Source organism: Sinocyclocheilus grahami, unplaced genomic scaffold (genome assembly GCF_001515645.1).
Source record: "Sinocyclocheilus grahami isolate Dianchi unplaced genomic scaffold, SAMN03320097.WGS_v1.1 scaffold1006.1, whole genome shotgun sequence".
In the NCBI taxonomy this organism is placed as follows: Eukaryota; Metazoa; Chordata; class Actinopteri; order Cypriniformes; family Cyprinidae; genus Sinocyclocheilus; species Sinocyclocheilus grahami.
Window position 1 is genome coordinate 33,710 of NW_015506185.1, and position 12,953 is coordinate 46,662.

Below are 12,953 nucleotides of genomic sequence, written 5' to 3' on the forward strand. Positions count from 1 at the left end.
TCACCCTGGTGCCATTTTGGAGAGTATCCACTGAACGTAAACAACGTATGCTGTTCTGTGTCAGCTGCATCACGCGGAGACGTTGTTTACGTTCAGATCAAAGCGTAAACAACATAGGTAATGCATCTGCGTGACGCATAAGTACTTTGCATATCTTGCATGCTTTATATCAGACACAGAGATGAAGTAGTTTGGAAGGATAGCTTTTATTCGAATAGCTAGAGAGAGATTGTATTTGTCTGTGTTAGCAACAGAGAGAGTGTGCGTGTGTGAATTGCCTGTGTCTGTGCAGCATCTCTTTAATAACAGAAAAGCTGTTTAGAAAAGTTCACTTCAAAAACATTATCAAACCATTTAAGGTTTTTTGTATGCTTTATTTTATTATTAAATTAGATATTGTGTTGGTCACTGTTCATTCACACATATTTTAATAAGTCTTTTTGCAGTTTAATAATCACAGACTCAAGTCCATATTGTGATTTTTAATTTAATGAATGATTTTGTAGTCCTATTTTACATTTTTTTCAAATTTCATCACTGGGATTCTGCGATTCCATCTGTTTTGCACATTATAGAAATCACAGGGCGATATTGTAGTCCTAATTAATCCCATGCATTTAATGTCCCAATGCAAACATAGGCTGATGTTAATTATCTTGTGCAAATAATTATTCTACTGATTCAAAACTTTGTTTTTCCATTGTGAGCAGTTGTGAGAGGGATTATCAGATCTTTGTGCAGTCCAAATGTGTGGTGTGTAGGGAGGTTCTGAAAGATCCAGTCTCTATAACCTGTGGACACCGTTTCTGCAGACAATGCATTATCTGTTTCTGGGAGAAATTGAGATGAGCAGAATACTTTAATTGTCCTTATTGCAGAAAGAGATCTAGAACACATTCTGCTCTACAAAAAGTCATGGGAGCATCCAGTTCTGCTGACTCTAATACACAAAAAGCCCTACGGGAGGAGACTGGAGACCTGCAGAAAGCAGTAGATGATAAACTTCAGAGAGTCAAAGACAAGCACAAAACCAGAATGAAGAACAAGTACGAGAGTTTATTTGAGGGAATGAAACTCCAAGAGAATGAAACTCTCCTCAACAGGATCTACACACAGCTTTACATCATAGAAGGAGAGCGTGATGGAGTGAATGAAGAACATGAGGTTTTACAGATGGAGAAAACAGCCAGAACACAACTCACACAAGACACTTCCATCTACTGCAATGACATCTTTAAAGCCTCACCTGAACCCGGATGTGAGGAGAAAGACCAAATCAAGACTGTTCTTACTAAAGGCATCGCTGGAATCGGAAAAACCATCTCTGTGCAGAAGTTCATTCTGGACTGGGCCGAGGGAAAAGCCAATCAGGATGTAGATTTCATGTTTTTGCTTCCATTTCGAGAGCTGAACTTGATTCAAGATCATCAATATAGTCTTCAGAGACTTCTGCTGGACTTTCATCCTGAACTTCAAGATCTGGACTCAAAGACTAATGAGGAGTGTAAAATTGTGTTTATCTTTGATGGTTTGGATGAAAGCAGAATCACACTGATGTTTGCAGACACTCAGAAAGTTTGTGATGTGACTGAGACTTCATCAGTGGCTGTGTTGATGTCAAACATCATGCAAGGAGAGCTGCTTCCCTCTGCTCTCATCTGGATCACTTCCAGACCAGCAGCAGCCAATCAGATCCCCTCCAAATACATTAACCGTCTGACAGAAATTCAGGGATTCAATGAGCCTCAGAAGGAGGAATATTTCAGGAAGAGAATCAGTGACCAGCATCAAGCCAATATGATAATCTCACACATTAGAAGAGCAAGAAGCCTCCACATCATGTGCCACATCCCCGTCTTCTGCTGGATCTCTTCAACTGTGCTTCAGAAGCTCCTGAAAGAAGATCTGAGTGCAGAAATCCCCCAAACTCTGACTGAAATGTACATCCACTTTCTGCTGATTCAGATCAACATGAGGAACCAGAAGTATGAAGAGAGAGATCCAGAGAAACTCCTGCAGTCCAACAGAGAAATGATTGTGAAACTTGCCGAAGTGGCTTTCAAACAGCTGATGAAGGGCAATGTGATGTTCTATGAGGAGGACCTGAGTGAGAGCGGTATAGACGTCACTGCTGCCTCAGTGTATTCTGGGATTTGCACTGAGATCTTCAAGGAGGAGTCTGTGATGCATCAGAGGAAAGTGTACAGCTTCATTCATCTGAGCATTCAGGAGTTTCTTGCTGCTTTTCATGTGTTTTACTGCTACCTAAGCTGTACAATGGAGACCCTTAAGGTTTTTGATTCAATGCATTATCTTCATAAAGGAGCAATAGATAAAGCCATTGTGAGTGAGAATGGACATCTGGATCTGTTCCTGCGGTTCCTGCTGGGCATCTCACTGGAGTCCAATCAGAGACTCTTACAGGATCTACTGACACACACAGAGAACAGCTCAGAGAGCATCAGGAGAACCACACAGTACATTAAAGAGAAGATCAGAGATGGACATGGACTCTCCACTGAAAGATCCATCAATCTGTTCCTCTGCCTGCTGGAAGTGAAAGATCAGAGTCTGTCCAGAGAGATTCAGGAGTTTGTGAAATCAGACAAACACTCAGAGAAGAAGCTCTCTCCTGCTCAATGCTCAACAATTGCCTACATGCTTCAGATGTCAGAGGAGCCGCTGGATGAGTTTGATCTGAAGAGATACAACACATCAGATGAGGGTAGAAAAAGATTGATACCAGCTGCGAGCAACTGCACAAAAGCTCTGTGAGTACACCATAGTATTACAATGGGAGATTTTGTAAAAAGAAAAACAATGGCTTTTGTTGTATTTTAAAGTTAATGACGCAGCAACAGGTTATATTAGGCTGCTATCACATTAAGACAGAATGCACCGATCTATTAATTCTACTGACACACGTCTAATTAAGACACAAAAGAAGGGTGTGTGATCAGAAAAATGTATGTCAGAGCGTGTGCATGAAAACATTTGTTTTAACAAAATTTTGTTTAAATGTTTGTCAAGGCTTTAAAATGCATGCAAATAATACATTTGATTAAACAATGAAAAACTGAACTGTCACGTGAATATAACCATGATAAAGATAAAAACAATAATAATCAAAAAGTAGACACTGGACTGCAGCTGATAGATCTAATATTCACATCTAATATTGTCATATTGCACACCCCTACATACATTTTGAGTGAATTATACCTCTAAACCTGTTTGAACTAATAAGGATTAAAAAGAAAACACTGACAGCATATTTACATACTTTCCCCCCTAGATTCGCTGACTGTAGATTCACTGCTCAGTATTGTGAGAGTTTATCATCAGCTCTTGAGTTCTCAAACAATGCCCTGAGAGAGCTGGACCTGACTAATAATGACCTGCAGGATTCAGGAGTGAAGCTGCTCTCTGATGGATTGAAGAGTCCAAACTGTCAGCTGCAGATACTGAGGTATTTATAAAGATTTAGCCGTTTATTAGTTATTGTGTAAGAGCAGTTATCTCAACACTGGCATGTATTAAATAATTTTACATTTAAATTTAGATTTGTTGTTGATATAGGCCTATACACTTTCTAAAAAAAATGTTTAACACTATACCAGGGGCATAATACATTTTTGCATGAAGTGCCATTTTTTGCCATTTTCAGATATCTGACAAATCTGTATTCTACTGTACAATCAAAGAGGGCAGTTCAAACTTTGTATAATAAAATGGCTGTGAAATGTTCCCCCCCCCCCATTGTTCTGTTCAGATTGCCCAGCTGTAATCTCACTGGTCAGTCCTGTGAAACTGTGTCATCAGCTCTACAATCCTCTAACTGTGCCCTGAGAGAGCTGGACTTGAGTAACAATGACCTGCAGGATTCAGGAGTGAAGCTGCTCTCTGATGGACTGAAGAGTCCAAACTGTCAGCTGCAGATACTGAGGTGTGTAAAAAGAGTATTTTGCAGAGATTAGGGTGCAGACTGCTGGGCTGCATCAAAAGAAAGCCAGACCACTGGCATATTACTGTTTAGTTGTGGTGTATGTAATAGGAATTATGCAAGCACTTTTTTTTTAGAATTGTAATATGTTAAATGCTACTAACTTTACTTTTAATTTTAATTAACTTTTAAAAAACTAAAAAAGTAAAACTGACCCAACATTTGAATGGTACCATGTATGCAATAAACAAGCCAGTAAATTCAAAGGCCAAGTTGAATGTGTATGCAGCCCGTTAAAGAAAAGTAAAAATCAGTGATATATGATGCTGTGGGTTTGTTATGATATGGGCATAAGGTATACATTTTATTAGTTCAGTTCTTAAAAAGGTCTTAGCTGAATTAAAATGTATTTGAAAAATCTGAGGGGGTACAATTTGAATGAGCATGTCACGTCTAGTTTAAATCACAGTCACTTACCTGTACTGGTTAAATATCACAACACAGCTCGGTGTCACACAAGCTGATACTGAAAAATATTAAACTAATGCAACATTCATAAATTCTATAAGATTGGGGCACGACGATATGACTGTATCATGACAACAATTTAAAATATACATTACTAGAGATTTTGCTGTAATAATGGCACACTAAAAAGGTTTTTAACTCTTTCCCTGCCAGTGTGGGTTTTTTTTAGTTGCCAGCCACTGCCAGCATTTTTGATCATTTTCACAACATTTTCAACACTTGAATAAGTTTCATTTAAAAAAAAAAATGTGTTTTTGTCAAAGATCAGATTCAGATCAATGATCAAAATAAAGATAAAATTAATTGCTTCCATCAACACCCCCAAAGCTTGCATGGTCATATACCACTTCCTGTATTGACATTTCATTCAGTAACGCTAGGCAGTTTTGATGATTCATGTTTGATGTTCACATTATTTTACATATGTTTCTGCTTCCTGCTTGCTTGTTTGTGATTCTTATTTGCTGTGTTTTGATCCAGACGTTCAATAATCTTTCAGAAGATGTGTAGTAGCACCTCCTACCGTATACCAGTGAAAACATGGAAAGACGGAAAATTCTGTCAATGGTGGTGAAAGAGTTAATCAAGTTATCCAAATTTTGAATTTTTAGGAAAAATGGCTTAAATACTGACCAATAAAGACTGATTACCACTTGGCTTACTGATAGTTGGTCAGACTAGTTCTTAAGACGCTGACTTAACGTAGCATTTAAGTTTATGCAACTGCTCCCTAATTTAAGCTATATTAACCTGATCCCTAATCCTAAAGCATAGGTTTTCAAGATTGCTCCTGGGGACCCACTGTCCTGCAGAGTTTAACTACAAACTTATCAAACATGCCTGATCCAGCTAATCAAGGTCTGCAGGATCACTAGAAAAATCACAGGCCAGGTATGCTAAAGCTGGTTGGAAATAAAACTTGCAGGACAGTTGGTCCCCAGGAGCAGGGTTGAAGACCTAGATTATAAAGCAGGGCTGTCCAAACTTGGTCTTGGAGGGCCGGTGTCCTGCAGAGTTTAGCTCCAACCCTAATCAAACACACCTGAACAAGCTAATTAAGGTCTTTATGATTACTATAAAGGTACAGGGAGGTGAGTTAGATCAAGGTTGAAGCTAAACTATGCAGGAAAATGTATCTCGAGAGCCAGAGTTGAGAACCCATGCCCTACACAAAATTGTGTACCTCATTGGTTTCAAAGGGAAACATCCTGTGGAACATTTATGATCCTTTTTATCCTGTGAGAACACCCAAAATGTCTTTACAAGGTTTTCTTTGTTATAGTAATGTGTTAAATAATTTTTATTTTAATTTACACTGACATAAAGGTATTTTTACGCCCTAAACCCCACTGTACCTAGATCCAGCCCAGTTGTTTGTAGATTATCAGACTGTTGACACTGTGTGTGTGTGTCTGTGTGTAGGTTGTCTGGCTGTATGGTGACAGAGGAAGGCTGTGGTTTTGTGTCTTCAGCTCTGAGTTCAAACCCCTCACACCTGAGAGAGCTGGATCTGAGCTACAATCACCCAGGACAATCAGGAGTCCAGCGACTCAGTGACAAACTGAACGATCCAAACTGCTCACTGCAGACACTCAAGTATGTGAGGCAGTAACCGATGTCATGCTGTGTGTGATGTAGAGACTGAACATGCTTGTGTCTTGAAACAGAAATGTATAGAATACAGTGTACATATTAGAACATTGTCAAGCCTCTGCAATTTGCATTGTGCCTCCGTATTAAAGGCTTCAGGTCTCAGGAGAAACAGGTATCGGGTCTTGTGCAATTAGGTATCTAGTGAAGTGGCTTCAGATGAAACCTATTAAAGGTGCCATAGAATGGAAAGCTGTATTTACCTTGGCATAGTTGAATAATAACAGTTCTGTACATGGAAATGACATACCGTGAGCCTCAAACACCATTGTTTCCTCCTTCTTATGCAAATCTTGTGCATGCAAAAGACCACTGAAAAATAGGCGAATCAGAACATAACACCGACTGTGACGTTACAGTCGGGATCACTAATAGTTACGACCCCAACATTTGCATACACCCGCCAGCCGAACCTGCACAGCCGAATCATCAGAAGTTCTGCAGGTATTGTGAAGAAACAAGCGAGGACAACAGCGAAAATGCAGATCATGGAAATACAGGTGCATCTCAATAAATTAGAATGTTGTGCAAAAGTTTCAGTAATTCAGCTCAAATTGTGAAACTCGTGTATTAAATAAATTCAATGCACACAGACTGAAGTAGTTTAAGTCTTTGGTTCTTTTAATTGTGATGATTTTGGCTCACATTTAACAAAAACCCACCAATTCACTATCTCAACAATCAAGAATAATTTAATTCAGATCGGGGCTTTGGAGCGGGTTCGCGTATCATTTGATTCGGATCGGGACTTCGGAGCGGGTTCAAGAATCATTTGATTCAGATCTTGACCTACTTCAGAGTAGGTATCTTTTTCGGAGCGCGGATCGCTAATCTTTTTTCCTGATTAATTTTTTTAGTAAACCATTCAAAACATAATTAAGGCAATACAGTTATTAAAACTAAACAAAGAAAAAGAAAAAAAGCATAAAAACAAATACTGTAGAAAATTAACCATGGTTTTATTATAGTAAGTGTAGTGACCTTTTTTTTTTTTTTGTATAACCAGTTTTACTACAAATACCATAGTGTAGCAAAACCATGGTTCATTTGTGGTTACAATGGTCTAACTATAGTAACCATGATTTTTTTTTTACCTCAAGAGGACACAGAGATGCAGTTTTCACTTCTTAAGGATTAACAGAACTTTGGATAGTTTCAATATACTTGTTTAGCTCAACTTTGAATAAAGAAAAGAGAGGTTTAGAGCCAGATTATTCTTTATGTTTGTGAAATTTAGCTAGTAGGAAACACAAATTAATTAAGTTATATTTTCCTGTATTTTCTCTTGAGTAGTCAAAAAATTCAAAGAAAACATCTTTAAAACGGAAAGAAAAGTCACTTACAAAATGAGATCGGGAACATTAAAAAAAATCTGACCAAGTTTCTCTGTGTGGGTACATTTCCAAACAATTGAGTGATATCTTCACCAGAAGAGACAAAACAGCAACTCACTTCAATGTCTGACTTATATAATATGATATCTCAATCTATAATAATATAATTATGTCCATAAGCTTTTTGTGAAATTTGGAGTAACTCATTAATCTGTTGTTTGACCTCTTCATATTTAAGGGGAGAACTATAGTTTCCAAAGTCAAACATCGCTTCTTATGATTTTCAAGGGTGTAGAATTTAGACGCTATGACATGTACCAATATCCAGCGACTACTAAATTGTCCCAAGGAATGATTTTGATCAAACAATTACATTTCTGTTGTCTGCCATTATGTCCCTACCAATGCCAAAATCAGACCTACACACTTGTGGTCCATTGATCAGAAATATATTCGATCAAATATGTCCTAGTTCATTATTGTTATTTTCTGAACAGCTGCAGCAGTACTCTGAAAAGACTTTATATATTATTTTTCAACTTTGCAAAAGTGTATCCTGTTGCTGCTAGATGCTTACTTTGTTGTATGCTTTTTAAGTTGTTAATAGGTGGCTAAAAAAATTTACTCTTCACCTAATGTATAAACATAATGAAGCATGAAAGTTCAAGGAGTTTGTTTGGTTGTATGTAGAGTGTTCTTGTTTTCATAAAGCTTCAGTTTCTGGTCTATTGTGTACAGGACACAAGAGGGCAGCATCAGTCCATCATGAGAGCATGGAGATGATTCCTCTGCAGCCCTCTGAGAAGGATGAACTAAACCTGCCATCTGTTGCAAAAAGGACGTTTCTGCATCACAAACAAAAATTAAATGGACCACAAGTCATTTTTTCACACTTAATAAAAGGAATTAAATTATATATATATATAAAATACACTTAGGACAAGTTTTTTTTTTTTTGCCTACGTCAGGGTGGCCATCATGTCAATTTATGCCAAAAAGCCTGATATTTAATTGTAATTTAAATTGAATATGAAATTCCAAAACCTGAGATCAAGTGAAATGTTTATATTTGAATACAATTTAAATAATACATTTGATTTTTACTACTTTTAGCACTGTTACTATAAATTTATATTTACAAGCCTAAATGAATATATATAGGCACGCATGTATGTACAGGTGCATCTTAATAAATTAGAATGTCGTGGAAAAGTTTTATTTCATTTATTTCAGTAATTCAACTCAAATTGTGAAAGTCGTGTATTAAATAAATTCAATGTACACAGACTGAAGTAGTTTAAGTCTTTGGTTCTTTTAATTGTGATGATTTTGGCTCACATTTAACAAAAACCCACCAATTCACTATCTCAACAAATTAGAATACTTCATAAGACCAATAAAAAAACATTTTTAGTGAATTGTTGGCCTTCTGGAAAGTATGTTCATTTACTGTACATGTACTCAATACTTGGTAGGGGCTCCTTTTGCTTTAATTACTGCCTCAATTCGGCGTGGCATGGAGGTGATCAGTTTGTGGCACTGCTGAGGTGGTATGGAAGCCCAGGTTTCTTTGACAGTGGCCTTCAGCTCATCTGCATTTTTTGGTCTCTTGTTTCTCATTTTCCTCTTGACAATACCCCATAGATTCTCTATGGGGTTCAGGTCTGGTGAGTTTGCTGGCCAGTCAAGCACACCAACACCATGGTCATTTAACCAACTTTTGGTGCTTTTGGCAGTGTGGGCAGGTGCCAAATCCTGCTGGAAAATGAAATCAGCATCTTCAAAAAGCTGGTCAGCAGAAGGAAGCATGAAGTGCTCCAAAATTTCTTGGTAAACGGGTGCAGTGACGTTGGTTTTCAAAAAACACAATGGACCAACACCAGCAGATGACATTGCACCCCAAATCATCACAGACTGTGGAAACTTAACATTGGACTTCAAGCAACTTGGGCTATGAGCTTCTCCACCCTTCCTCCAGACTCTAGGACCTTGGTTTCCAAATGAAATACAAAACTTGCTCTCATCTGAAAAGAGGACTTTGGACCACTGGGCAACAGTCCAGTTCTTCTTCTCCTTAGCCCAGGTAAGACGCCTCTGACGTTGTCTGTGGTTCAGGAGTGGCTTAACAAGAGGAATACGACAACTGTAGCCAAATTCCTTGACACGTTTGTGTGTGGTGGCTCTTGATGCCTTGACCGCAGCCTCAGTCCATTCCTTGTGAAGTTCACTCAAATTCTTGAATCGATTTTGCTTGACAATCCTCATAAGGCTGCGGTTCTCTCGGTTGGTTGTGCATCTTTTTCTTCCACACTTTTTCCTTCCACTCAACTTTCTGTTAACATGCTTGGATACAGCACTCTGTGAACAGCCAGCTTCTTTGGCAATTAATGTTTGTGGCTTACCCTCCTTGTGAAGGGTGTCAATGATTGTCTTCTGGACAACTGTCAGATCAGCAGTCTTCCCCATGATTGTGCAGCCTAGTGAACCAAACTGAGAGACCATTTTGAAGGCTCAGGAAACCTTTGCAGGTGTTTTGAGTTGATTAGCTGATTGGCATGTCACCATATTCTAATTTGTTGAGATAGTGAATTGGTGGGTTTTTGTTAAATGTGAGCCAAAATCATCACAATTAAAAGAACCAAAGACTTAAACTACTTCAGTCTGTGTGCATTGAATTTATTTAATACACGAGTTTCACAATTTGAGTTGAATTACTGAAATAAATTAACTTTTCCACGACATTCTTAAATATAATTTATTGAGATACCCCTGCATAGTTGAACTCAAACGATCTATCTATCACCAACCCAGTAGGGCAATCGATGGGTTGGTGTCTGTATTCAGAAAGGCACGGAAAACAAATAACGCATTCTAATAAATAAATCATGAGCCACTAAAGGGACATGGGTAGCTGCTTGCTAGCGGTAGCCTGTTACATCACAGTACATAAGATTTCACTTACCACATAAACAGAGTGAGGAGAGATGACTGAGGATGATGGCGAATGATTTACAGATCCTGAGCACCACTGACAAGCATCTGATCTTGTACAATGTGTGGTAAGTACTGCCGCTGTAGTTTACACAAAGCACGTGCGATCGTACAGTATAGTTACTCAACGATATAACTGCGAGAGACAGTATTGAAATATATATTTTCCCTGTGTTTCCTTCCTGCTGTGTTAGCTACTGAAATGAGCCGCACTGTGAAACAGCCAATCAGAGCAGAGCTCAACATTGAGCCGCACTGCGAAACAGCCAATCAGAGCAGAGCTCAACATTGAGCCGCACTGTGAAACAGCCAATCAGAGCAGAGCTCAACATTATTATTCATGACCCTTCCAAATAAGGTAAAAACAGACCATTTCATTCTAGGGACAAATCCTAGGGTTGTAAATGGACATGTAAAACCGTTTCTGGAGATCTGGAGATTTTACCTAAGCCACATACCTTCTATGTAGATATCAGAGAACAATTTAAAATATTGTATCAATGCATTATATCATTATATGAAACACAATAAGCCACGAAAAAAAGAAAAGAGAAAAAAAACTAAATTAAGTACTCGCATGTTGACTGACACACAGAGTGCACACAGAAAGCTGACTGTAACACGCTTAAATGTTAAATACACAATGTTATGTCTTGTCTTGCTGAGTATTCAGGTAAACAGAGTCATTACGTTTTAAGTGAAAGTAAACAGTTGGGAGAAAATCAGGTGTGTTTCAGTATATTAAATCTGTGCAATAGGGTCTTAAAGTGACCGCAGTCTTATACCTGCTGCTGTTATTAAAATGAATCAAACAACAAAAGAAAAAAAGAAAATCACTAACTCCTCTTGGCTGCATCCTGCTATATAAACATAGCAGGTTTTTCACTAAATGCTAGAATGTTGCATAATATACTTGAGGAGCTAATCCATTATTCCGATTACATAAACACAGTGCAGTGCAGACATGAGCAGTGTTAATAGAACTTTTACTACAGTATGTTGATTTGCCAAACTGTGGAGAAATGCCACAAAGTCTAAGTTATTTTAGAAACCTCAAACCAGTTTATTCTTCAATGTCTGTTTATGCTGACCGTTGTTGATGCAGTTCTTAAAATAAAACTGGATCTTTCACAATGTACTGTAATCTAATAACGTATTTACTCTTAAAAACATTTATTTTGCAGATAAAGCATCATGAACAAAATTGCTAGAAAAGGAGGGTTAATTAGAACAGTCTATGGCTGCATTTGGGGAAAAAAAATATATATGGAAAGTGAGATCATGCTTTTGTATTTTTTTGTGTGTGTTTCTGTTTATAGTGTGGACCGTGGAGCAGAGTTCAGGATTACAGCAGGACTACGGAAGTGTAGGTCTAAACACACACATACGCAGATTGTTGTTTTGTATGTACTTCTCAACTCTCTTTTTGTGTTCAGATGCCTGTGATCTCACACTTGACCCAAACACAGCACACACTCAAGTCATCCTATCTGAGGACAAGAAGATGGCAAAGCATGCGAAAGACCATCAGTCGTATCCTGATCATACAGAGAGATTTGAATGTCTTCAGGTTCTCTGTGGAGAGAGTCTGACTGGACGCTGTTACTGGGAGGCTGAATGGAGCGGGACGGGGACAGAAATATCCGTGTCATATAAAGGAATCAGCAGGAAAGGAGGAAGTGACTGTATGTTTGGATTCAATCAAAAGTCTTGGAATCTGAGTGGCTTTTATAAACGTTTCATTGCCTGTCACGATAATAACAGCACTGATATACCTGCCCTTTCATTTTCATCTAATCGAGTAGGTGTGTATCTGGACTGGTCTGCTGGTACTCTGTCCTTCTACAGCGTCTCTGACGCACACACACTCACACACATACACACATTCAACACCACGTTCACTGAACCCGTCTATGCTGGGTTTGGGGTTTATTATGACTCATCTGTGACTCTGTGTCACATGGTACAACAAGGATGTCAAACATAAGAATATGAAAGAAAAAAAATATATTTACAACATATTTATAACATTCCTACAAAGGTATTAGAAGACGACATTTTCTTACTCCAGCACCCCTGGGGGTCACTTAGTGTTTCAATGAAACTGTAATCTTTAATTATCGCACGGACATAATGTTATTTTATGTTATTTTTCTCAGTTTTGTACATAATCTCTCTGAAAATGCAAGTACTGTACATGCTGTTTTCTAAAGGAATTTACAGACAGCCACTGAATAACTCTGACAGCGAATCCTCATTGTCACCTCACAGGGAAAGCAGGTCAGAAATTAATGGGGGGTTCTGTTATTTTGCCTTCAAAATTCAAGATGTGGTTGTAAAAAATGCCACCTTTATGAGTTCTTGTTTGTATATCTATGTATATATACAGTATATGTATGTAAACCGTTAAGCAATATCAATCGAGCAACAATGCTGTTTTCCTGAATATCAGCACTGCAAATCTGATATTGATTTTTTATTTTTTTTTGTATAATAGACAAAAAGTT

At 38.0% G+C, this 12,953-nt stretch overlaps 1 protein-coding gene across 1 annotated transcript; it reads left to right on the plus strand.

The window, feature by feature from the left end:
- The first annotated feature begins 734 nt into the window (after positions 1-734).
- On the plus strand, positions 735-12,927 carry LOC107565530 (NACHT, LRR and PYD domains-containing protein 12-like). Its single transcript, XM_016250778.1, has 6 exons — positions 735-2,771; positions 3,296-3,469; positions 3,773-3,946; positions 5,894-6,067; positions 11,766-11,812; positions 11,883-12,927. Exons 1-6 carry the CDS (start codon positions 916-918, stop codon positions 12,431-12,433), a joined length of 2,976 nt encoding a protein of 991 aa, XP_016106264.1. The 5' UTR covers positions 735-915; the 3' UTR covers positions 12,434-12,927.
- The last annotated feature ends 26 nt before the right edge of the window (positions 12,928-12,953 follow it).

Coding starts and splice junctions, on each gene's coding strand:
- LOC107565530 (XM_016250778.1), top strand. CDS start 916: ATGGGAGCATCCAGTTCTGCTGACTCTAATACACAAAAAGCCCTACGG. Junction 2,772..3,295: donor AGCAACTGCACAAAAGCTCT/GTGAGTACACCA, acceptor TTTCCCCCCTAG/ATTCGCTGACTGTAGATTCA. Junction 11,813..11,882: donor TACAGCAGGACTACGGAAGT/GTAGGTCTAAAC, acceptor TTTTGTGTTCAG/ATGCCTGTGATCTCACACTT.